Source organism: Sus scrofa, chromosome 10 (assembly GCF_054392235.1).
Source record: "Sus scrofa isolate SSC_HxYL_T2T_F1_AM1 chromosome 10, Sscrofa_HxYL_maternal_Yorkshire_Landrace_v2.0, whole genome shotgun sequence".
In the NCBI taxonomy this organism is placed as follows: domain Eukaryota; kingdom Metazoa; phylum Chordata; class Mammalia; order Artiodactyla; family Suidae; genus Sus; species Sus scrofa.
In genome coordinates this window covers 70,689,447-70,714,658 of record NC_139392.1, presented here as the reverse complement: position 1 = coordinate 70,714,658, position 25,212 = coordinate 70,689,447, and the positions used below count along the sequence as shown (strand labels likewise).

At 41.0% G+C, this 25,212-nt stretch overlaps 1 protein-coding gene across 9 annotated transcripts in view; it reads right to left on the bottom strand.

The window, feature by feature from the left end:
* Window positions 1–2,242: 2,242 nt before the first annotated feature.
* The window catches only part of STAM (signal transducing adaptor molecule), a 69,469-nt gene continuing 46,499 nt past the window's right edge, over window positions 2,243–25,212 (bottom strand). For 7 of the 9 annotated variants that reach the window (XM_084980202.1, XM_021064813.2, XM_084980200.1 and 4 more), the window contains 8 exons: window positions 23,563–23,755; window positions 21,753–21,847; window positions 17,700–17,788; window positions 15,156–15,243; window positions 13,914–13,968; window positions 13,207–13,360; window positions 10,577–10,752; window positions 2,243–3,570 (listed from right to left, as the gene is read on the bottom strand). In XM_084980202.1, the coding sequence (XP_084836328.1) occupies window positions 3,336–3,570; window positions 10,577–10,752; window positions 13,207–13,360; window positions 13,914–13,968; window positions 15,156–15,243; window positions 17,700–17,788; window positions 21,753–21,847; window positions 23,563–23,755 (1,085 nt within the window). In that variant the 3' untranslated portion in view covers window positions 2,243–3,335. Of the gene's footprint in view, window positions 4,771–6,093; window positions 6,315–9,849; window positions 10,753–13,206; window positions 13,361–13,913; window positions 13,969–15,155; window positions 15,244–17,699; window positions 17,789–21,752; window positions 21,848–23,562; window positions 23,756–25,212 lie in introns of all 9 variants that reach the window. The other 2 variants (XR_014817868.1, XR_014817869.1) reach the window with 2 other exon arrangements.

Sequence of the window (25,212 nt, the reverse complement as noted above, 5' to 3'; positions counted from 1 at the left end):
TGACCAATTATACCAACGAACCTCATTTTAGAAAACAGTATATAGGGAGTTTCCTGATGATATAGTGGTTAGGACTTGGCACTTTCTCTGCTGTGGCACAGGTTCAATCCTTGGTCTGGGAACAGAGATCTCACATTAAGCTGCTGCATGCTGTGACAAAAAAAAAGAGAAAGAAAGAGGAAACGAGAGAAAGAGAGGAAGGAAGGAGGGAGGGAGAGAAAGAGAAAAAGAAAGAGAGAGGGAACGAGAAAGAAAGGGAGGAAAAAGGGAGGGAGGGAGAGAAAGAGAGAATGAAAGGGAAAGAAAAGAAGGAAGGAAGGAAAGAAGGAGGGAGGAAGGCAGAGAGAGAGAAAGAAAGAGAACGAAAAAACGAGGAAGGAAGGGAAGCAGAAAAAAACAAAAGTGGAGTTTCCATTGTGGCTCAGTGGTAACAAACCTGACAAGTATCCACGAGGACAAAGGTTCAGTCCCTCACTCAGTGGGTTAAGCTCTGAGTTTGATCCCCAGCCTGCAAACTTCCATATGTTGCAGGTACAGCCTAAAAAGCCAAAAAAAAAAAAAAAAAAAAAGAAAAGAAAAAAAGGAAAGCATTTACATAGTTTTTGTAGTTGCACAGTTTATCATAGAGGACACTAATTTATTTTTATAAACTTGAAGGCTTGGACTAAAGACAGCTTCGTGCTGAACCATACATATGTCATATACGAAAACTGAATCTATCGGTAAAGAACGCTAGTGGTCTATTAAGCATTTTAAAAACAAAAATTAAGAGGTACAGAAACAAAGTTCCTGAATTTTTTTAATCAAAAGAAGGGACTCTCTGGGCACATAAAATCATTCCTCACTGAGGAGGAGAGACTAACAGGGAAGGAGGAGCACAGACAGTGAGCCAAGACTAGAGTCATGGTAAGCACATGCTGCCTACCACTCCCAGCAGGCAGGTTTCAGCACTGATACCCTATCAGACCCTGACCATGAGGTTTGTGGGTTACTGTGCTAGAGCGTAACTGGGCTGCATTTCTCCAGGTAGATGTCACTGGCTGGCTGATGGATACACACACTTTATAAAGGAAATACACCGAAAAGGAAAATGTGCTTCACAGAAATTCATATTATAGTTAGCTAGTTTTGTAAATAAATCTATTCCCTTTAAAATGGGGCAGCTGTCTTTTAAGGAAAGATTTTATGAAAGTGCAGCTGCAGAACAAAACCATTGTGCTCCTAACTGGCCCTTTTCTATTTCTGTCCTTGCCATGTCATCTGAAAGATGGAAAATCCAGGGGTTCCTTTTCAGTGGGATTTTTCTACTTGGTATTTTTATACCTAATAAATGAAAACTGCAAACTACTATAGTATCGGTTTTAAGGATTCATCGTTTAAATCTCTATAAAAGCCTGGTAATGTAAATAAAATGGTAACTAAAACTGCATATGCATTGTAATAAGGGCCTTTTTCATTTCACCATTCCTTACCTTTTATAGGGCAAAACACATACTAGAGAATATGTTCATTTTACAGCATGAAACAAATCAAAATAAAATGGGAAAATGATACATTTGCCATTGGTAAACACCATGTATCAAAAGCAAAAAGAAAAGTATGGTTTGACTTGAAAAAAAGTATATCACTTAAACCAGAATATTCAAACTGGAATGAAAAAGATTACAATCTTCTGAAAAGGTTTATCAAAAAACAATGTATAAAAAAACTTTAATGTGAAGTTTGAATTAAAATTTTAAAATTACTATTTGAGGGCAATGTACTCTAAACTCAGGAGAAAACAACACCAGGGTGAAACACATAAGTTGAAAACAGTGTTTTAAATTTGTACCTACCTTGCCCAAGACAGAATCATTTGTCAAAAAGGAAAGAAACTACCTGGTCACAATAATCCTAGAAAATACAAGTTAAATCTTCATTTCTGGTGTGAAACCTGTTAACAAATCAATTCACTTGATATGATGCTCAACTCAATTCTTCGGTTGTTTAAATAATAGTGTTAAGTAATAATATAGTACAACTAGGGAAATTATAAATATTTAAGAGGATTAAAATATCAGCAGAAAACATATTTCATACGGATTAAAAGAAAAGCATTCATTCAAAAATAACTCCTGGATATGAAGTCAAAATAATCCCATTAGAACTTTAAAAGAGAGAGAGAGAAGCCCAAAAATCCAGTTTGAAAGCTAAGAATAAATACACAAACTGTTAAACCAGGAATAGAGATGACTTGGAAACATCTACTTACATCCATTTTAATGAAGAGTTAAAGGATACAATGTGTTAAAGACATATGTAAAACGCTAGTAGTGGAACAAGACAGAGGACTCAAATTTTGTTTATAGCCTAAATAGTTACAAGAGACTTTGAAAATGTAGTGTAATTCATGTTTTCTTTCCAGTTTAAAAACGTCTATTCACTGCCTCTATCTTTGGTGTCACTGCCACCGATGAACACAGGATACAGCTTCGAAACCTAATTACTACTTTCAACTAGGAAAAGGCAAATCAACATTATTTCTTTAAAAGTAAAGATAGGAAGGATGCGGTCCTACTTAATTTTGTCTCACGGCCCCACAATGTTCTGAAATATCATGCCAAAATGTGAAAGTTTGAAAGGGAACATCATCATTTGCTAGAATTGCACCCCAAATTTAGCTACTGTACGCTGGTGTGATGACAGTGAGTAGTATGCAGAGGCTACAGGACAACGTAATATACATGTTTAGCTCACAATTAGTCAAAGGAAGGTTCAGTTTAATGGGAAACTGAAACGTGGAGGGCGTAATGCCCGCAGGTAAATATGCTACAGCTTGGTTCTCTTGCCCTTTAAAAGGAGAGTGTGATTAAGTTAAATTTACACAAGCATTATGAAACACGGTAGCTGTTCATGATTAAAATAAAATTGCAACGTCCATTAATTTAACAGTGTTAAATATATTCACATGATCACCACTGTGATTCAAAATGGCCACTAGTGAAGTTACACAGCAAGATATGTACATAACATTTGCCACAACAGTGTTTGTTAAGTTCGACCTTTTGCAGACCAGGTAATTTTATGAGACAAATAATCTTGCATCGATGCTTTCGTATGATGAAAGGAATTAAATGCTGTGAGCAGTTTCATTTCTCTGGGGGAGGGGGAGAGGGCAGAACCTCTGAAAAGTCAGTGCAAATTGAAGAACGTTCTACCTTCTTGAGTCGTGGAACCTGCTGACCAAGGGACGATTCCTATAAGCTGAGGATGGACACATCTTAAGATATTAAAGGATCTCCTAACGCAGTCATCGGCACGGAGCAGGTATCTGCCACAAGGAGGAATCCCAAGTTCTATAGCAGGGCCTTCTGAGAATACGGCTGCTGGGGCGGAGGTGGCTGCTGGCCGCCGCTCGGTTGGGGCAGCGCTGACGTTAGGTTATAGTTTGGCACCTGGGACAGGCTAGTTCCTGCGTTCTGGTATATAGTGACATCCGTGGTGGTGGCAGCAGCCGCGGCGGCAGCAGGAGGACTGTACACCGAAGCCTGCGTGGGATACGTACTTCCCTGAACAGAGCTGACCATTGTGCTGCAGAGGGGAGAAAACACTCAGATCAATACTGACTTACAGGGCCACTGAGCGATAAACAGGACAGCTATTCATTCAACAGTTACTCACACATGCAATCCATTCAATAAACACTTATTAAATAGCTACAATGTGCCAAACGCTGTTATTTTAGGCACTGGAACATCATAAAGAAAGAAGAGGGAGGAGTTCCCATTGTGGCTCAGAGGGTTAAGAACACGATGAGATATAGTGTCCCTGAGGATGTGTGTTCAATCCCTGACCTCATTCACTGGGTTAAGGATCCAGCGTTCCTGGGAGCTGTGCTGCAGGTTGCAGACGTGACTCGGATCCAGCATTGCTGTGGCTGTGGTGTACACTGGCAGCTGCAGCTCTGATCTGACCCTTAGCCAGGGAACTTCCACATGCCTCGGGTACGGCCCTAAAAAGAAAAAAAAGAGAGAGAGAGAGAACCCCTCTACCTACTCCCACTAACACATGTATCTACTATCTGTACCTGTACGCCCTGACCTATTCTGTCTCCCTTCCTGCTGTCACTGACCAGCTCTGCCAGCGTGCCCTCCACTTGCTCAATGGCCCTGTGCCTTCAGAGCTGCCTTTATTCCCATCTCAGCCTCCTCCCTTCCCCTTCCCAGCCTGGTGGGCAAGTTTCTACTATGTGTGAGACACTGGGTTAGCTGAATCAAGAGACATACAAGGAGTTAACGTGGAGATCCCCCCACATTTCTATGACAAGTGTGAAACAAGCTACACAGTGGGCAAATGCCTACAATTTTCAAAATACTGCCTATTTTTAAACTTTTCTTTAATTGCTAGATTGTTTATAAGTCAATGTTGGTCAAGTCAATGCACTTGTACTTTGTACAAATTAAACCAGTTCACTATTATAATAGAGAGTCACTTACTGCTAGTTTCCACCAACTAATGTAACCCTGCAAGTAATGCTTGAAACATCGCCCATTATCATCCCACATGTGCCTCTCTGTGAGACAGAAAGTCTTAACAGCAGAGTTCCCGTTGTGGCTCAGCGGAATGGAATCTGACTAGTAACCATGTGGACACAGGTTTGATCCCTGGCCTTGCACAGTGGGTTAAGGATCCAGCATTGCCATGAGCTGTGGTATAGGTTGCAGACCCAGCTCAGATCCCATGTTGCTGTAGTGTAGGTTGGCGACTACAGGCTCCGATTGGACCCCTAGCCTGGGAACCTCCATATGCTCTGGGTACAGACCTAAAAAAAAAAAAAAAAAAAAGAAAGAACTCAGATTTCATGCTGTTGTTCATGTCACTAAGGGGCACAACGATGCTATTATGTAACGGTGAGACTAGGAGCTAAGCTCTGGTACCAAAATGTTTTGTATCTTAGCTAAATGGCACCTTAGTCCTCCTGTCCTGCCTCAGTTTCCTCATCTGTAAAATGGGGATGCTAATGTGCCTACTTCATAGGTTATTAGAGTAAATGACTTAATACAAGCAAAGCATACAGCACAATATCTGATGCTTAGCTATCACTGTAATCACTCCCACTTTGTACTACATTTCCTGAGCCCAAATGACAGTTCTACCGTCTACCCAGCTATGCATGGGTAAAACCCCACAACTGACTTTTCTCTCTTATCTCTGCTCTGCATTATCTCCCCACCTTGTCACCTATAGGCAATCGTTTGCTAATCTCTGAAACAACTCTTTCCTCATCCCTATCTTGTAGTTACACACACATCATTTCCTGCCTGATACACTTGAGTCCTGGCTCCCAACCCCGTTCCCGTAAATCCATGTCTACTGCTTCCATCTGAAGCTCTGGACAGCCTTCCCAGACCAGACCCAAGTTCCTTAATGGGGTATCAAGGACCATGCATTATCCTTCTGTCCATAAAGCCAGGAGTCTCTCCCACCACTCCCCGCACAGGACAGACTTCACTCCTGCAGTAACACTGCACTAGAGTTCCCGTCACTCACAGGAAACTAATCTAACATCCATGAGGACGCAGGTTCGATCCCTGGCCTCGCTCAGTGAGTTGAAGATCTGGCATTGCTGTGAGCTGTAGTGTAGGTCACCGATGCAGCTTGGTTCTGGCATTGCTGCGGCTGTAGTGTAAGCCAGCAGCTACAGCTCCCACTGGACCCTAGCCAGGGAACCTCCATATGCCGCGGGTGCAGCCCTAAAATAAAAGACAAAAAAAGAGCAAATTAAAAAAAAAAAAAAAAAAAACACACACTGCACTGCTGGTAACGCCCAACACCTGTGTGCGTTGTCACCACTCAACACCTGTGTGTGTTGTCACCACTCCTCATTTCACTCATGCTGTGGGTACCATGCCATTTCAACAAAAACATACATGAGAACCATGTCTTTGTTCATAACAGAAAGTCTTTTTTACTTTTCCCCTCTGGGCTAAGAAAAGCTCAGCCTGAATGTATTTTCTTGAAATTTCCCTGAACCCTGAAGCTGCTAAAGCACCCTGCACAGACCTATAATCTATGGGGTAATTACATGTACTGTGCACGTTTCCCTCTACTTACCAGTAAGCACCTTGAGGATAAGAAACTACATCAATGGTCATCAAGGATTTGACCAGGGAACCAAGTATACGCAGCAGGAAAAGGATGGTCTCCTCAACAAATAGAGGTGGGAAAACCGACTCATGCACAAGAATGAAAAAGGACCCTGGCTTACACCATCCACAAAAATGAACTTGAAATGGATCAAAGACTTAAATTTAAGACCTGAAACTGTAAAACTCCTAGAAGAAAACACAGAAGAAAGAAGGTTGTTGACACTGGTCTCAGCTGCAGCTTCCTGGATAGGATAGTGAAAACACATGCAACAAAAACAAATACCAGTAAGTGGGACTCTAACAAAAACGTTTATCCACAGCGAAGAAAACCATCAACAAAATGAAAAAGTGATCTACGAAATGGGAGGGAAATATCTGCAAGTCATATTATCTGACAAAGAGTAAATATCCCAAACACATAAAGAACACATACAAGTCAATGGCACAAAAACTAACAACCTGATTAATAAAAGGGCAGAGGCCTGCTGTGGCGAATGGCATCAGTGGCACCTCTGCAGTTCTGGGACACAGGTTTCGTCCCTGGCCTGGCACAGTGGGTTAAGGATCAGACGTTGCCACAGCTGCAGCATAGGTGGCAATTGCAGTTTGGATTTGATCCCTGGCCTAGGAACTCTGTGTGCCACAGGTTGGCCAAAAAAGAAAAAAAAAAAAGAAAAAAACTCTGTATGATTTAGCTCCTATCTTTGGAATGCCCATTGTGGGCCCCTGGATTAAGAATCTGACTAGTATCCATGAGGATGCAGGTCCGATCCCTGGCCTTGCTCAGTGGGTTGAGGATCTGGCGTTGCCATGAGCTGTGGTGTAGTTGGCAGATGCGGCTCCGATTTGACCCCTGGCCTGGGAATTTACATATGTCATGGGTACAGCCCTAAAAAGGGGAAAAAAAAAAAAAAAGTGGGCAGAAGACCTGAATAAACATTTTCCCAAAGACAGACAAATGGCCAACAGGTACATGAAAAGGTGCTCAGCATCTGTAATCACCCAGAAAAAGCAAATCAAAACACAAGATATCACTTTACGCCTGCTGGAATGTTTATGGTCAAAAACACCAAAAGTAACAAGTGGTGGCAGGGATGGAGAGAAAAGAGAACACTTGTGCAGTGTTGGTGGACTATAAACTGGTGCAGCCTCTATGGAGGCCAGCATGGACGTTCCTCAAAATAATGAAAAAAAGAGCTACCATATGATCCAGAATCCTGCTTCTGGGTATTTATCTAAAGGAATTGAGATCAGAATCTCAATGAGAAATCTGTTCTCCTATGCTCACTCACAACAGCATTACTCACAACAGCCCAGATACAGAAAAACCTAAGTAACCATCAAGAGATAAATGGATAAAGAAAATGTGAGACAGAAATAGATACACACATGCATATTGTTCAGCCACAAGAAAGGACACCTTTTCCTCGTGACAGAGAAAGACAAATAAAAAACTTTATGATCTCACTTGGAGCTAAAATGTCAAACTCAGACAAAGAGAAAATAAACATCTGTTTAACAGGAGTGAAATGAGTTAATTGAAAAATAAGTACCCAGATCTGGTCACGTTAGTATTAATACTGTCATCATCACTCAGGTAGCTTTAGAAAATTCTATCAGTACCACTTTCCCTAGTTATCAGTAACATCATTTCTAAGGTGACAACCCTAGAACCAAAATTCTATGTAAAAGAATAATAAACTGCCTCCTAGATATGAAGAGAGGGACACGAAAAAACCTGCCAAGAAAAGAGAGGAAAAAATTTCCTCATTGACCTTGATCTGCAATTCAAAAGCCTGAGTCAAATACGTCGTTGTACACCTCAATCAAGCCGACTTCCACCCCCAGTTCTCACTCCTTCCAATTTTGTTGGCCCACGTGTGTTTGGCCATCGATTTTCTCATTCAAACACGCACACATACACACACAACTGTTCCTAATACATTTATGTATCTTTTTAAAAACTGCCTCGAAACGTTTACAAGGAACTGAAATACCTAACTCACTGGCCTAACACAGCTCTTGAAATTTCCATCAAACATATTTATCAAATATATACTGAGTTCCTACCAGGTGTAAAACTCTGCTACACAGTGAGGCCCTAAAGGTGAAAGATCAAGCCCAGCTCTCAATATACGACAGCTGAGTGGGGACACAGAGAATGTGAGGCCACATGAGGTTGCAGGGGTCCTGTGACAGCATCAGAGGAGGCACAGTGATGGAGAGGCGGGTAGGCAGGACGGCAGGACAGGCGTTCCAGTAAAGATGAAGCTAACAAAGAATATGCAGGCATTAGCCAGGCGAAGAGGGCTAAATATTTCAGGGAACTGCTCTACAAAAAGCACCCATGTTTCCTGAGAGGCGACATTTCCAGCCACAGTCCATTGGCCATCAGGCCCTGGAACACAGCACAGGCCCTGCACCGGGGTTCACGTCCAGACCGCACAAGTGGACAGGACAGGAGAGTCCCCAGCAAAGAGCAACAACGACTCAGCCCAACAGCATGTCACGGCCTAAGCACCCACCCACAAAGCATCTCACTTACAAGGGTAACTGCTCAAGGCTCTAAGAACAGTTCCCAAGTAATCTCCAATAACAAGCCAGCTGGACGGATCCAGCGGCAGGGAACGAGTTGGGAAAGGGGTGGCATTTTTGGCTAATGCTAAGATATCCAAGAGCTTCCTACATTTCTCAGGCAGAGAGGTCAACTTCTCAACAAAACCAACCTCTACTCACTTTGATCTTCTTTTAAAGCAGCATGTTACTCTGCTAATAGCTGCTCCTTACCAATTTCTATGCAAGGGTATTTGTTTTTACCAAATTACGACTTAAAGGGAAAAAAAAAAAAGTCCTGGGAGAGACAGAAAGAGCTACACCTCACATTTTTTCCTAAGCTATAAAACCCAGTAAGGAGTGTTTCTGCTGCCGCGTGACACCTGTAACAGGCTTTCCCATAACCCTCCTTGTCATGATCCCCCCAGGATAGTTAGATGCACCCAGAAAATCATGTTTGAAAATCCCCAAGCATCCCTAGTGTGTGACTCTTTTGAGGATGCACAATACAACAGTGAGGGCAGGGAAGGAGCATTCTGGGCAACTCCAACACTGACAGAAGGATTCCTGGAAACTGTGCCACCAAGAAATTTCTGCTAGGAGTCAACCCCATGACTTCACACACATGGGTGAACTCTTAAACCTGTCTATTTGATTCAAAGGAATGACTTCAGCTTAGACGCCCATGACTTGAAGGAGAAAAAGCATTTATATAATTATGAATAATGTAATGCATAAATGCAGTCATGGACATGACAGGAGCATTATAAGTAAATGACCCACACATGGGCCTGTTGTGTTCAGCCACACACCCCAGGGGTCGCAGGGGCACATGGCTTCTCATGTTGTCTCTCTTCGAATGGTTTATCTTGTTGGGATATATACTGACTACCGGCACAGGGTATAAAGATGGAAGTGTTTGTCTCTAAGAGACCGCTCAGAACCACCAACTCTAAATTACTAATTACAGGAGTTCCCGTCATGGTGCAGTGGTTAACGAAGTTGATTAGGAACCGTGAGGTTGTGGGTTCGATCCCTGGCCTCACTCAGTGGGTTAAGGATGCAGCATTGCCGTGAGCTGTGGTGTAGGTCAAAGACGCGGCTTGGATCTGGCGTTGCTATGGCTGTGGTGTACGCCGGCAGCTACAGCTCCAATTAGACCCCTAGCCTGGGAACCTCCATGTGTCTTGGGTGCAGCCTTGGAAAAGACAAAAAGACGAAAATAAAATAAAATAAAATAAACCACTAATTACAGGAACGCTTAGATTTTATATGAAACTGATGCAAAACGTTAGTTACCAAAACAAATTTATGTTTCAGCCGAGTCATTAGGAAATATCATCAGAGATGCAAATAAAAACAAATAAGGTGTTCTCACCGTGGCTCAACAGAAACGAATCTGATTAGCATCCATGAAGATGCAGGTTTGATCCCTGACCTTGCTCAGTGGGTTAAGGCTCTGGCATTTCCATGGGTATAGGTCACAGACACAGCTCAGATCTGGCATTGCTGTGGCTGTGGTGTAGGCCAGCAGCTACAGCTCCAATTCAACCCCTAGCCTGGGAACCTCCATATGACACGGGTGCAGCCCTAAAAAGCAAAAAACAAACACAAAAAGAAATTCTGATAGGACTCTTAAAAAAAAACCTAGCTAAACTAGGAATACAGCGGCTCAAGGAATCAGTATGACAGAGAGTATTTTGCTGGCTGGCACTGCTGTCCTCCAGGGGTCCCTAGAGAACCCGCTTGTGGCTACAGACAGGGCTGACCCCCTGGTACCGGTGATGACACCTACCCTGGATGTTTCTTATCCATGTTTTATGATTACCGATGATCGGGGGCACGCAAGAGTTTTAAGAGTGCTAACCGCAAAGAACAGTCAACAATGGAATTACTTAGTGTAAGAGGCCGGAGTCGGCTGACTAGGAAGGGCTGGGCTTGCGGGCGGTGGGACGCCTCCTGGGCTGAGGGAAGACAGCTGCTCTGGGGGGAGGCTGTAGGTCTGGAGGTGGCTCATCTGTGCGGTCCCCGCAACCAGGTAAGCACCGCTTTGAGGAGGGCCCGGATATACCTAGAACAGTCCATGATGAGACACATTAGATGCTCTGAAAATCTCACAGGCAGGCCAAACTTTCTTTGTCAAGGCATTCAATTCCAAAAGAACAAATACATCTCCAAGATCTTTTTTTTTTTTTTTTTTTAAGTTACTTCTCCTGATAGGCATTTTAAAAAGTATCTTTCAGTGAACTGGGCTTCTGATGATTTTTGTTCTTAGGTAAACAGCAGCTAAACTCATGTTTATCTCCATAGAGAAGCAGAAGTGAAACTTATCTTGAAAATTTATACTAATATAATCTCTTTCCATGTTGATATTGTAAGTATCTCCCTAAAAGGAACGCCCCAAAATGCTTAAAAAGTGTGTTTGAATTCATTGTTTTATAGCAATAAACCTGCATTTGTTTATAGATACCTACACAGAGGTGTAGATGTACTTCCTATATTACAGTTTATTGAACACAGAGCAAGCTAAGCTTCTGAAGTAGGGTCTGCAGTCTTTTTTGTTAAGGTCCCAGATGGTAAACGTGTCAGGCTCTGTGGACCACATGGTCTCTGTCAAAACTACTGAGCTCTGCCCATGAGAAAGTCACCACAAACAATGTAAAAACAAAATCAGAATGGTTATGTTCCAGTAAAAGTTTATTTAAAAAAACAGGTGGGGAGTTCCCATTGTAGCTCAGTGGATTAAGAACCCAACATAGTATCTGTGAGGATGTCGGCTCAATCCCTGGCCTCAGTGTTGCTGCAAGCTGCGGTGTAGATCACAGATGCAGCTTGGATCTGGTATTGCTGTAGCTGTGGTGTAGACTGGCATTCATGCCCTAGCCTGGGAACTTCCATATGCTGCAGGTGGGGCTGTAAAAAGAAAACAAGAAAACAGGTGGGAGGCTGGATTTTACCCTTGGGCCACTATCTGCCTATTCCTGCATCTAAAAATTATACTCCTTTTAAGGTAAAGACACTGAAGTCTTAAATGCCTCCAAAATCTTAAATACACATAACATTCTAACTTTGAGTGGTGTTCACTAGCTTCTTCTATTTCACGTCTGAAAGGAGAAATGCACTGTCCAGGTAGTAAGACTCTCAGCAGCTCTAAGATAGTAACACCATCATCAGGAGATGAAACAACAATCATCTTAGCACTTTGGTTAAAGCATGTTCAACCCACTACAGACAGAACCCAAATAGTCTGCATTACAAGACAGCTAGGCCAGTCCTCACAAATGCAATGTTTCTGTACTTCGCAAATGGCACAGGAAGGGTTCTGCCGGCTGGCTCACGTTGGTATCGAGTCTCGGGGGCCGGTGTCAAGTAATCCCACGCTTCCCAGGCCTGGCTGCTCTCCTCCAGGGCTCCAGCCCCTCCCTCAGGAGAAGTGGGCCACGCCAAAAAAAATTCATCCGCACAAAGTTTATGCTGCTCTATAAGGATAAAAAGCGATGTCTGGCTAATTATTCCCTATACCCTGAACTTAATGAGTTTGTGGGAAATGGACTTTTAAAGTAGTTGCTAGGGGTGACCAGAGGAAAAAAGGGCTCTAAACTGCCTTACATACATTCTCACGTAAAGGAAGGGGGGAAAAAAAATCCAGATTAAAGTGGCTCACTATAAAACCAAAAATTGTAGATACTCAGAAGAATTTAGCGGTAATTAGAAATTTTACTCAGACAAAAACTGTAGTTCTTAACCAGATAATTAGATGTGAAGCTTTAAAAATACAGAAATGAGGGAAGGAATGATTTAGGAGATGGGGATTAACACATACACACTACCATCTATCAAACAGATAACTAACACAGACCTACCATTTGGCACAGGAAATTATACTCAATATCTTGTAGTGATCTATCCATCTCTTTAAAAAAAATACAGGAGTTCCTGTCGTGGCTCAATGGTTAATGAATCCGACTAGGAACCATGAGGTTGTGGGTTCGAACCTGGGCCTCACTCGGTGGGCTGGGGATCCGGTGTTCCCATGAGCTGTGGTGTAGATCTCACAGACCTAGCCTGGACCCCACGTTGCTGTGGCTCTGGCGTAGGCCAGCAGCTGCAGCTCCGAGTGGACTCCTAGCCTGGCAGCCTCCATATGCCACAGGAGCAGCCCTAGAAAAGGCAAAAAGACCAAAAAAAAAAAAAAAAAACCCACACACGCACACATATACACAGATGTTTGGGCGTCACGCCTGGATTTGATACGTCTGAAGTGGAGCCAAAGCATCTGTATTCTTTTTTTAAAGCTTGACAGTGACTAATGCTCACCCCTGCAGAAAAATAAATTTTCATAAAAAGAACTAATGGTGTAGTCAGTATACTATACACTGTTATCTGTCAAGCAAAAAAACTTTTATTTTTTTCTCTAAACGTTAATTTTCGAAAGTTTCACATTTTACAAAAACAAAGCTATTCCAAATAATCTCAAATGTATTTGAGAATTCAAACTGAAATACTTGAGTTTTTAAAAGCCTACCTGAGAACCAGAAACACCAGATGACTGAATGTAATACTGTTGATTCTGTAGTTTTGCATACATGGAATACATTGGGTCTTCATTCATCAACTTGGTGTACAAGGAAAGTGCCTCCATCACTTTCCCATTGAGTTCAGAGAGTTCTGAATGCTTCCTGAAATATTATACGGTAACATGAAACACAACTGCTATCTAAATGACACAATGTTCTAGATAATAAGATGCATCAAAATAGCAAAATTTGTAAGAAGTGGTATAGGTAGACATTATTAAAAAATGTAACCTCATGACAAAAAATACCCTATAGTTTAGCTCCAAGGCAACTAAAATTGTTTAAGATTTAGGTACTGTGCTGGAAGAACTCCAGCTTTTTGTTCTTGACTTTACCTCAAAATATCCAGTTTCTCTACTAATTAACAGATGGGTCATTTGTGGGCTCTGATAATGCCACTTACAGCAAATATGATTAACAACAGTTACCTCTTATTTTAAAAAAAGACTAACATAGTCAAAGTTAAATAAATCCTCACCTACAAAAAACAGGGGACAAACATCTAATTCCCACATCTAATAGAAAACAAGTGAATGAGAACTGGCGTATCTTTAAAAAAATAAAATAAAATACAAGGGAGCTCTATTTCAATGCACAGCCTAGCAAGACATGTAGGGAAGAAGGTACACAGTACAGATACAGCATCTGCTTTTACCTGTCAATATCTTCCAGCTTTTCATCAATGAGAGGTCCCATCTGGTGACACATGGCTAAGATGACAAAATTCGAAGAAATATAAGAAAATGTAGCAAAAGAAAGTGAGTTATGGATATTTGTATAATTTAAAGACATAAAAGATCTAATTTGAAATAATAAAAATTCTATTATAATGGGAGTTCCCATAGTGGCTCAGTGGTGATGAACCCACCTAGTACTCACGAGGACACGGTCCGATCCCTGGCCTCACTCATTGGGTAAAGGATCCAACATTGCCGTGAGCTGCAGTGTAGGTCGAAGATGTGGCTCGGATCCTGTGTTGCTGTGGCTGTGGTGTAAGCTGGCAGCTGCAGCTCCAATTCAATTAACCTTAGCCCAGCAAATCCAAGATTGATTTTCCTGGGTATTTATAATGTCAATACTTTTTTTCTTTTTGTCTTTTTAGGGCCACGCCTGAGGCATATGGAAGTTCCCAGGATAGGTGTCAAACTGGAGCTGTAGCTGCTAGCCTACAACCACAGCCATAGCACCGCAGGATCTGAACCTCATTTTTTACCTACACTACAGCTCACGGCAACCCCAGATCCTTAACCCACTGAGCGAGGCCAGGGATCGAACCCACATGCTCATGATACGAGTTGGGTTCACTACTATTGAGCCACAATGGGAACTCCTAACATCAATATTTTAGATTGATCATACAGATCTCAGAAAATTTTTAACACCAATTTCTATTTCACAACATTAAAAAAATGCTGAATAAGATCTTTTTTTTGTCTTTTTGCTATTTCTTGGGACGCTCCCACAGCATATGGAGGTTCCCAGGCTAGGAGTCTAATCGGAGCTGTAGCCACCGGCCTACGCCAGAGCCACAGCAACACGGGATCCGAGCCGCGTCTGCAACCTACACCACAGCTCACGGCAACGCCGGATCGTTAACCCACTGAGCAAGGCCAGGGATCGAACCCGCAACCTCATGGTTCCTAGTCAGATTCGTTAACCACTGAACCATGACGGGAACTCCAAGATCTTTAATTTGGGTAGAAAAGTGTAATAATCTGAATTCTACCAAAGGTTTAAATTGCATATGGATGGGAAACTGTTCACAAAACAGTGAGAAATGTTGATATTCTTTATATCATTCTCAATTTTATTTAAATACAAAACTACCTGTAAGAGAACACTAGATACAACCTCTTATTACTCCTTATTTGCAAGGCAAATGGAAAATAAGGCTCACCTTCAAGATGAAGTAACTCTGGAAGATCCGGCTGGTCATCACTGGGATCTGTGCTTTGCAACATCTGCAGCAATTGGTCCATTTTATCCTATAGGAATTAAACAGTTAATATAAAAAACAACAAATCTCTATGGGAAAAAACCTTCTCACCTCATTAATTAGATAATGGGTAGAGAAGGCTTATAATTCATACATACAAAGAATTCACTTTTCTTCTAGGTAAGTACTATCCATGTATTCACTTTAGAATCATGTGAAGTCAGAGCCTTGAAAGCTATTCCTACTTATTTTGGAAACTGCTAAGAGAAATTCTCCCAAAAGAGAAGAAACAGAGGAACACCTCAACTTACAACATGTGAGTTCTTTAGTCTCTTAGGTCATGCTAGTGGATTTCTGTCACTGCTTTGGAGCAGCTGTAGCCTGGCCAAGCTGACAGCCGTAACTGCTCTCTCAAGAAGGCACGGCTTATGACTAACAAGTCCGTTATGACTCCACCACGGAGAACACAGCAGCTGTTTCAGCGAAGCTCAGCTCAGCTATATTACAGCTGTTCTCCTTTTAAGTGGCACCAGAAGCAGTGAGTCTACATTCTCTATCCACCAAAGTATCAGTTTGTCACCAAAAAAAAGGAGGAAGATTTGTAGTTTCTCTATCCTCCTATGTGAAAGGGCAGAAGGCATCTTAAAGCAGTGATTCACATGTATCTCAGAATCTTTGGTTCTAAGACCAACAGAACTTATGCAGCCATCATTACAGAAAGACATACATTATATTAGTATAGATATATCTGTAGGTACAGCTCTCATGTACTAACGAATACTAACATAATAATTACAAACTTTTCTCCATTTGTGGTTTTTACTTATTTATGCTACTAAGCATAGCTACATAAGGTTAATAATTTCAAGACTACCAATTCGAAGCAAAATAGTTATTTAAACCAAAACAAAACTCTACAGTCTGCACAGGGGAACAGTTTGAGAAATAAGTTAATCACTAGAGTGAACGTGACACAGGTATATTAAAAAAAAAACTCTTCTCAAGTCAAAAGAATTTTGTAGTTTGAAATAGGCATTCATTTTTCAACATAAAAGACTCATAATTTTCACTTTAAGTGGTCTGAAAAAAAAAGGTACATGTCAGAAGTTCCCTGCTGGCTCAGTGGGTTAATAAGGATCCAGCACAGTTGCGGTGTTGGTTCAGTCCCCGGCCAGAGAACTTCTGCATGCTGCAATTACAGCCAAAGAAAGGCGGGGGGTGGGGGGGGGAGGCACATATCAGAAAGGTTTGCCTGCAAACAAACAAACAAACAAAAAGGAGGTGGGGATAAAATGGGAGTGAGAATCAACTAACACATGGGTAGCTTTTGTTCTGTTTACAGAATACTACACTGTATTTGAAATTACCTACTCTCACAGAAATAAGGTTTCTAGATAGAGCAACAGTCTGAGCCTACATGCGTTTTCCGATGTAATGATATTGGCCAAACCCCACATATTCCTTGGCTCTCAGCACAGTTTTCTATAAAAGCAGAAGAGCATTCTGTTTCTCTAAAAGAGCACTCTTCAACCTTTCTGCTTCTGGTTCCCCTAAAAAAAGGCTAAAAGGCTTACAAATCCCTTCACGTGTTTTAAAGACGACATCTCATTTTTCACCAGTAGTTTAAAATGTTACAAAGAAGTTCCCACTGTGGTGCAGCAAGATCAGCGCTGTCTCTGTAGTGCCAGGACACAGCTTCATTCCCCACCCGGCACAGCGGGGTAAGGATCTGGTATTGCCATAGCTGCAGCACAGGTTGAACTGTGGCTCGGATCTGATCCTTAGCCCAGGAACTCCACATGCCTCAGGGCGGCCAAAAAAGAATAAACAAGTAAATAAAAATAACAAACACATAAATATTATTAAAAAATAAAAAGTGACAAAGAATAGAATTTTCAGAGAATACGGATATTAAAAAAATAAAAGTCTCATGTTCTTTTGAATACATTCCCCCCCCAAAATCTCATTACGACTGTGTTTGTAATGGTAAAAAAAAAAAAAAAAAAAAAAAGAGCCACAGAAAAAAAAAAAAGAGCTAACAACAGAATGACGAAGCGATAAATCCATTCTATGGGGGTGAGCAATGAGATCCGGCTGTGTAAAACTGGGAACTATATCTAGTCATTTATGATGGAGCCTAATAATGCGAGAAAAAAGAACGTATATATGTATGTGTGAGGGGGTCACCATGCTGTACAGTAGAAAATTAACAGAACACTGTAAACCAGCTATAATGGGAAAAAAAAAATCATTACATAAAAAATCCATTCTATGGGATGTTAAACAGGAATTAAAAATAACAAGTTACAACCACATGTACTGAGATGGTCAGAATGGGACTAGAAAGGAACTTTCGAGGAGAATTTCTGCTTTGTCAATATTGTTTGAATTTTTATAGAAGCAAAATACATGCATTAATCAAGCACTGAATTTTATTAAAGGAGAGAAGAAACCCATTTCAACTTCAATGCCGAGTATGACGCTCTCCTACGGGCAATCACTTACCTCATCAATATAGGCTTGTTCTGGCTCTGGTTCTATTGTTTCTACCTGAACATCGTCACTAAACTGTACCGTCTTCTTCTCCGTTTTGACTGTAAAACAGGTTAACATTTATCTTTTTCTTATCACAAAATTAAAATTTTATTTTAAAGCACTTTAGGTTCCAGGAAAGAACTTGGGCTTTTCTTATAGTTCCTTCAATCTGAGAGGCTCAAGTTAAGGGATGATTAGGTTACAGATTTACGCATTAATGACAGAACAGGACTTGATGAAATTCTACACAGATTTCCTCTTCTAAAGATTTTATTTTTTCCATGATAGATACTTCATTGCAAATAAGAGAGAGATTTCTGGAACAAAGATTAATCACCATTACACATCAGAGTTCAGTAAACTGGTGAACCAAAGACAAAGTTTTACAATGGCATAAACAAATTCTATTTAAAATATATTCTGTTTTCAAATTACCAGTCCTTTCAAAGAAAAACCTCTGTTTTCCACAGGCTACACTATTTCAATGTAATGAACCGGAAAACTAGCTACATATTCCCCACGCACCTCTCAGAATTTTCTTTTTAATAAGGGAATGACATCCAGGCCAGTGGAGACCTTGTGGCCTTGGCAGGGATCTGAATTTTTCACTAAATTGGTCTATATATTTTAGAAACATTATTTTTCACAATGAAAAGGTGATCATTAAGGGGGCTGCAAACCAGAAGCACGTAATTCTCGTGCTCTGCAAAGCAATCTTAAAAAAAAAAATTCAATACAACCTGAATCACTAATATAAGGTTATGATTAACACAGCAATTAATTTTCTCCAAAATAACACTGAGAGGCACACATAGCTTTAAAGGAATGAATATCCTTTTTGGATCTTTTTTCATCCTTTTATCAACGTGGTCAATCACTATTTATAAAAATATTAACAATCAAGATAGAAAGAGGTGGTTGAGAAAGGGGCAGAATTAAGGAAAGGAAATAATATTTATTAAGCTATTAAATGTGCTTAATGGTATACTGCATTTTCCCCAATGAATCTCCAATATGATCCTAGGAGATAGGCCCATTTTATAAACAAGTTTAACAGTGGCTTGGAAAGATTAAAAACTCTCGCAAAGGAGAAAGCTAAAAATTGTCAAAGCCTGGATGTGAATGCCAATCAGACTAGCTCTACTAGCCTACACTACTGGGATCTGGCCTGTGATCTTACCCTAAGAACAATAAGCCACAACCCTTCTGTATTCTACACTGTGTGCTTCCATGTGAAGTAGAAATAGTTCAATTTCCCACATAAGGAATAGATTCGTCCCACACGAGTCACCATAAACAAAAATTCTGCATACAAAAACAAAGTTTCAGCTGATTTCATTCTTCCATGAGAAAAAAAGGGGCATTCTGCTATGGATATTTTTGCTTTTTATATCTTGAGCTATTAACTAGTGAAAGCTGGGACAGCACTGCACTTGCTGCCACCCCTTAGAGAACACGTGGTGGACTTCACATTCTAACAGGTGACTACGCACGAGTTCACTTTTCTCTTAGGGACTGATGCTATTACTATGTGTGTATATATAAATAATACTATATTTGTACATATACACACATGTATGTATGTAATGTGTGTGTAAATATACATATATATATACATATACACAGGAAATCTGATTGCATTTCCTAAACAAAAACAAGCTCAGTAGGTCACTTTCTAATTGACACATTAAGCAAAGTGGGCTTCTGTGTCCTCATAAAGAACAAAGCCACAAGAGTCTTGCTAACACTCATTTTCTAAGCTTGAGAACTGTAAGGCTATTACATCAGCTCTGAGGCTCTATTTCTCTTTTGCATGAGGGTGAAACACATAAGAATAGCTAGATTATTCATTTTAAGACTACACTGCTATGTGACGGGAAAAAAATGACTTGCCTACTGTATCTACATGAGATCTTGGATCTCATCTTGAATGGCAGTCAAAGACAATTCCACCATTTCCATCAGCTAACAAGAAAAATCCAAACCTAAAAAACAAACAAATCCTACCACCATCAGTCCAGGTTAAAAAGTTGGCACATTATGTGCTGCCATTTAAACAAGGTTTTACAACATGTTTTTGAGTTTAACAAAAAAGAACCTTATCAAAGAAGTAGGTATCAGATTCTGTTTCTATGAAAGTGATAGAAAGAGTTCCCTGGTGGCACAGCAGGTTAAGGGTCTGGCATTGTCACTGCTGTGGCACAGGTTCGATCTCTAGCCCAGGAACTTCCACATGCTGCAGGTAAGGCAAAAAACAAAATTAAAAAAAAAAAAAAAAAAAAAAAGACACAGACATCCTGTTAATAACTAGGAGAGAGCTTTGTTTTATCAAAGATCTGTAATGTCTGGTCTGTTAGTAAAGCTTAATCTCTTGAAAGACATGTGTGCTTATGTTTTCAAAGAAAAGCAGGAAGTTCCCATTGTGACTCAGTGGGTTAAGGACCTGATGTAATCTCCATGGGGATGCAAGCTCGATCCACTGGCCTTGCTCAGTGCATTAGGGATCTGGCATTGCCACAAGCTGTGGTGTAGGTCACAGATGTGGCTTGGATCCGGTGTTGCTGTGGCTGCAGCATAGGCCTGAAGCTGCAGCTCCAATTCCACCCCTAGCCAGGGAACTTCCATATGCTGCAGATATGGCCATAAAAAAAAAAATACATAAAAGCGTTATAAAAGTCTATTTTTATAATTAATACACAGACAGTTGTGTATCATTTATTGTATAAATATTATATAGTCTGTATGGTGGATAGGATTCAGTACCACGTACTGTTGGAAATAAAAAGATGACCAAGATAGAGATCCTTTCTTAAAACTCTTGTAAACAAAACATGACCAAAGCAGAGCGTGATTTACAACCTTCTTTGATCTCTTCTACCTGAAATTATGGAAAGATGGGAAGAGATGAAATAGTCAACCACATAACTGTAGATGACCACTTTATGTACAAACAAGATTTAAAATTCTAAACATTCAGTCACTAACAGCAGTCTTTCTAGATAAGAACATATTTCTGTCTCCTTAAACAGAGGAAGATTATGCCTCAATCTTGATGATTCATACTTGTCATTATGAGGACCAATCAAAGTACTAAGCAGAGAGTCAGAAATACAGTGAACCGCGTACTAACACTTCCATTACTGGCAGTTACATCTCCTGCAATGACTATGCCTGCCGGCAACATCACTTTTCCTCCTTGGCCCCATTTCTAGTTTGATTCTCTGAGTCAGCCAACGTATGGAAATCAAAAAATTACTTACATGATGACTTATGGCCCCTTCTGAATATGTGACATGGAGGCTTAGGAAAGTCACTATGCTGCTTGGAGGCCACTGCTCCCCTGTCTAGGGCTAGACACTAGAAAACTGGTCTAACCTCTGAATAGGGAGACTTCTCCCTTGGGTTATACTGCCTCTGTCACACCTTTATCAATTAACCAAATACAGAATGTATAGTCTATAGCGCTTCTTAATCTGCATTTTTACAATGACATAATATATATACACACACACACACACACACACACATATATACATACTCTTTTTTTTTTTTCTAAAGAGAAATCCATAGTCTGTCTAAAGATACTTTTAATAGACAGAAGATTTCAACTCTTAGATGATTAGGCAGCCTCATAAATAATCTTTGAACTGGAGTTCCCGTCGTGGCGCAGTGGTTAACGAATCCGACTAGGAACCATGAGGTTGCGGGTTCGATCCCTGGCCTTGCTCAGTGGGTTAACGATCCGGCGTTGCCGTGAGCTGTGGTGTAGGTTGCAGACGCGGCTCAGATCCCACGTTGCTGTGGCTCTGGTGTAGGCCAGTGGCTACAGCTCCAATTTGACCCCTAGCCTGGGAACCTCCATATGCCGCGGAAGTGGCCCAAAGAAATAGCAAAAAGACAAAAAAAAAAAAAAAATAATAATAATAATAATAATAATCTTTGAACTAACACCACAGAGAAAGCCTCTGCCTCAGAAAGCTGAATTATGCATGATCATCCACTGACAGACTGGAAAATACTTACTCATTTCTGGTTCAGCAGTGAGATCTGCAGTCACAAAATTAGAGGGAAACAAGCCCATTCCCTGATGGGTTTCACCTTTCCACCAGTTGGGGTCACTAAGAGGAACAAAAAAGAATGCTTTACTATAACAAAGCATTTTTATTTCTATTTATCTTTTTTGTTTGTTTTGCTTTTTAGGGCTGTACCTGTGGCATGTGGAAGTTCTCAGGCTAGGAGTCAAATCAGAGCTACATCTGCCAGCCTACACCACAGCCACAGCAATGCGGAATCCGAGCCACATCTTCGACCTACACCATAGCTCAAAGCAACACCGGATTCTTAACCCATTGAAAGAGGCCAGGGATGAAACTCACGACCTCATGGATTATTAGTCAGGTTCATCACCGCTGAGCCACAACAGGAATGCCTCTATTTATCTTTACATCTTATAGTGTTTAATTTATTACCAGATTTGAATCTCTTGATAATGCAATGAAGGAGGCAATGAATGGGTCATTATTTCAAATAAGAGATGAGGCCTCAGAGAAGATAAGACACTACTGAACACACACTGCTTCATATTGTGGGAGGCTGATGAATGCTTTGAGGATCTAATATAAGGCTTTGAACTCTTATCCCCAAAGAGAGGTTCCCACAGATAAAAACTGTCAACTTCAGGAGGTTCACAGCCTCCAGCCTAAGAATCCTCTGCAATAAGATGGATGGCAGGCTCTCCAGCCAAATCTCCATTCCTAAATCAGTGCTCTTTCTAGCACACACAAGCAAATTTTCCCCCAACAGGAGAACACACATGACAGACAACACTATTCAAAGCACAAAATGTTCACGAGAAACACACTCCTGGGCCCACAGCCATGCTCAGCACTGGGTCCCCAGCGCTCGGGATAAGGGAAGCTAGCAAGCTCTCAAGAAGTATTTTGGAAATGAATGAATGACCAAGGTTTTGTGCAAAGTCCAGCTAATGAGATCCAACTCTATTTTCTTCCATTCAAAAAAACATATTAGAAGGTAACTGTGATAATATAGGAATAACCTTAAATCGATTTATCTTTAAAAACCACTGGTTGGAATTCCCACAGTGGCTCAGTGGTTGGTGAATCTGACTAGGAACCATGAGGTTGCGGGTTGAATCCCTGCCCTTGTTCAGTGGGTTAAGGATCCAGCATTGCCGTGAGCTGTGGTGTAGGTTTCAGATATGGCTCGGATCCCGCGTTGCTGTGGCTCTGGAGTAGGCCAGTGGCTATGGCTCCAATTCGACCCCTAGCCTGGGAAACTCCATATGCCCCGGGAGTGACCCTAGAAATGGCAAAAAAAAAAGATCAAACTAGGCCTCCAAAACAAATAAAAACCATTTAAGGACCTCCCGTAGTGGCACAGTGGTTAACGAATCCGACTAGGAACCATGAGGTTGCGGGTTCGGTCCCTGGCCTTGCTCAGTGGGTTAACGATCCGGCGTTGCCGTGAGCTGTGGTGTAGGTTGCAGACGAGGCTCGGATCCCAAGTTGCTGTGGCTCTAGCGTAGGCTGGCAGCTACAGCTCCGATTCGACCCCTAGCCTGGGAACCTCCATATGCCGCAGGAGCGGCCTAAGAAATGGCAAAAAAAAAAAACCATTTAAATGACAGATGAGAAAAAATTAAAACTACAAAATACGAATTCAGGAAGTATGACACAAGCAAAGCAGCTAACTGTTATACAGAGAAACTATCTGCATCAGTATTTTATTACTTTTGATAAGGTGTTCAGCAGGAGTAATACAAAACACACTATGTATTTTCAAATGAATTGTTCAACTTAACATTAACCATCACCTGTCATCAAGAACTGTAATAATTTCTCCAGCTTTAAAAGTAAGTTCATTATCTTCAGCAGCTTCAAAGTCGTATATAGCACGAACTTTTCGGCCTTCGTGTTGGTGGTTAGTTAAGAGGCTGGATGTGCTGGGATACAAAGTGGAAAGGGTGGTTGACTGCTGCCTCTGTTCCTTCAGGGACAACTCGATGGCTGGAAAATAATGGGTTTAAAAAGACCCCAAATGTTAATATATCCAACAATCCTAAGAAGTACAAAAAGATACCTGAAGGTAAAAGGCGTTCTTCTTTCAATAATGTAGCGGGAAACTGGGACATATCCTGATGTGACATACTGAACAAAAATAATGCCATCAATTGTATTTCATTCATTCACAACTGAAAGTTTAAAAAATAAACTAACAAAAAAAACTGAACAGCATGACAACTATTTTTACTGAACAGGTTGGTACAACTTAAATTATACTGAGTAACAGAAAGGAACAAACTATTAAATCCAGTTTTTAAATGTAGCTGCAGATACTTTATATTTTCTTTCATCTGTTCAATGCATTTTGGTAGCTTCAGTTCACCAAATAATTATCAAAATCACTTGGGAGGTCAAAAGTCCTCAGCTTGAGTTCTTCACAGAGAACTTAATAAATCCAAGTCTCAACGATAATGTCTGAGAACCTGTACATGATTGTTCCAAAGGCAGTTCTTAGGTAGTCAGTCTAAGAAACAGAATTTGGCAATAATGACAGTGAAGTCTCACCTAATAAATGCCCTAAAATAGACTTCTGCCTGCTCTTTCTCCTCCCCCAGTACAGGCCATCACCACATGTCACTCAGGCTCTGTCATGTAATGTGAACAAACTGATCACCCTGCTTTCAACTCAACCCTTAACCCCTTCTTTTTTTCTACCTCTATTCCAGATCAATGAAAGACCAAATGGGAAAAACACAACTTTAAAACTATCAAGAAAATTCAGGAAAATATAGTTCGGGATCCTGGGGTAGAGGAAAATATCTTAAGACAAAAAAAAAAGCAAAAATCGTAAAAGAAAAGCACAGCAACACAGCCACAGGAACACGGGATTCAAGCCACATCTGCAGCTCATGGCAACACTGGATCCTTAACCCACTGAGCCAGGCCAGGGATGGAAGCAACAACCTCATGGTTCCTAGTTGGATTCGTTTCTGCTGTGCCACAATGGGAACTCCAGAAAAGCAAAAATTCTGACTACGTCAAAATTTAATCTTGCGTTGCTGTAGTTGTGGGGTAGGCCAGCAGCTACAGCTCCAATTCAACCCCTAGGCCTGGGAATCTCCATATGCCACAGGCGGGGCCCTAAAAAGACAAAGATTTCAAAAAAAATTTTAAACTTGCTTAATAAAGTATGTCTTTATCAAAGTTAAAGTGTAAGCCAAAACAAGAGTAGATATCTACAAGACATATAATAGGCAAAAGATTAAAATCCAAACTACTTTGCTTTTTAGTGCCACACATGCAGCATATGGAAGTTTCCAGGCTAGGGGCTGAATCGGAGCTGTAGCTGCTAGCCACAGCCATATCCACACAGGATTCAAGCCGCATCTGCTATCTATGCCACAACTCACGGCAACACCAGAGCCACTGAGCAAGGCCAGGGACTGAACCCGCAGCCTTAT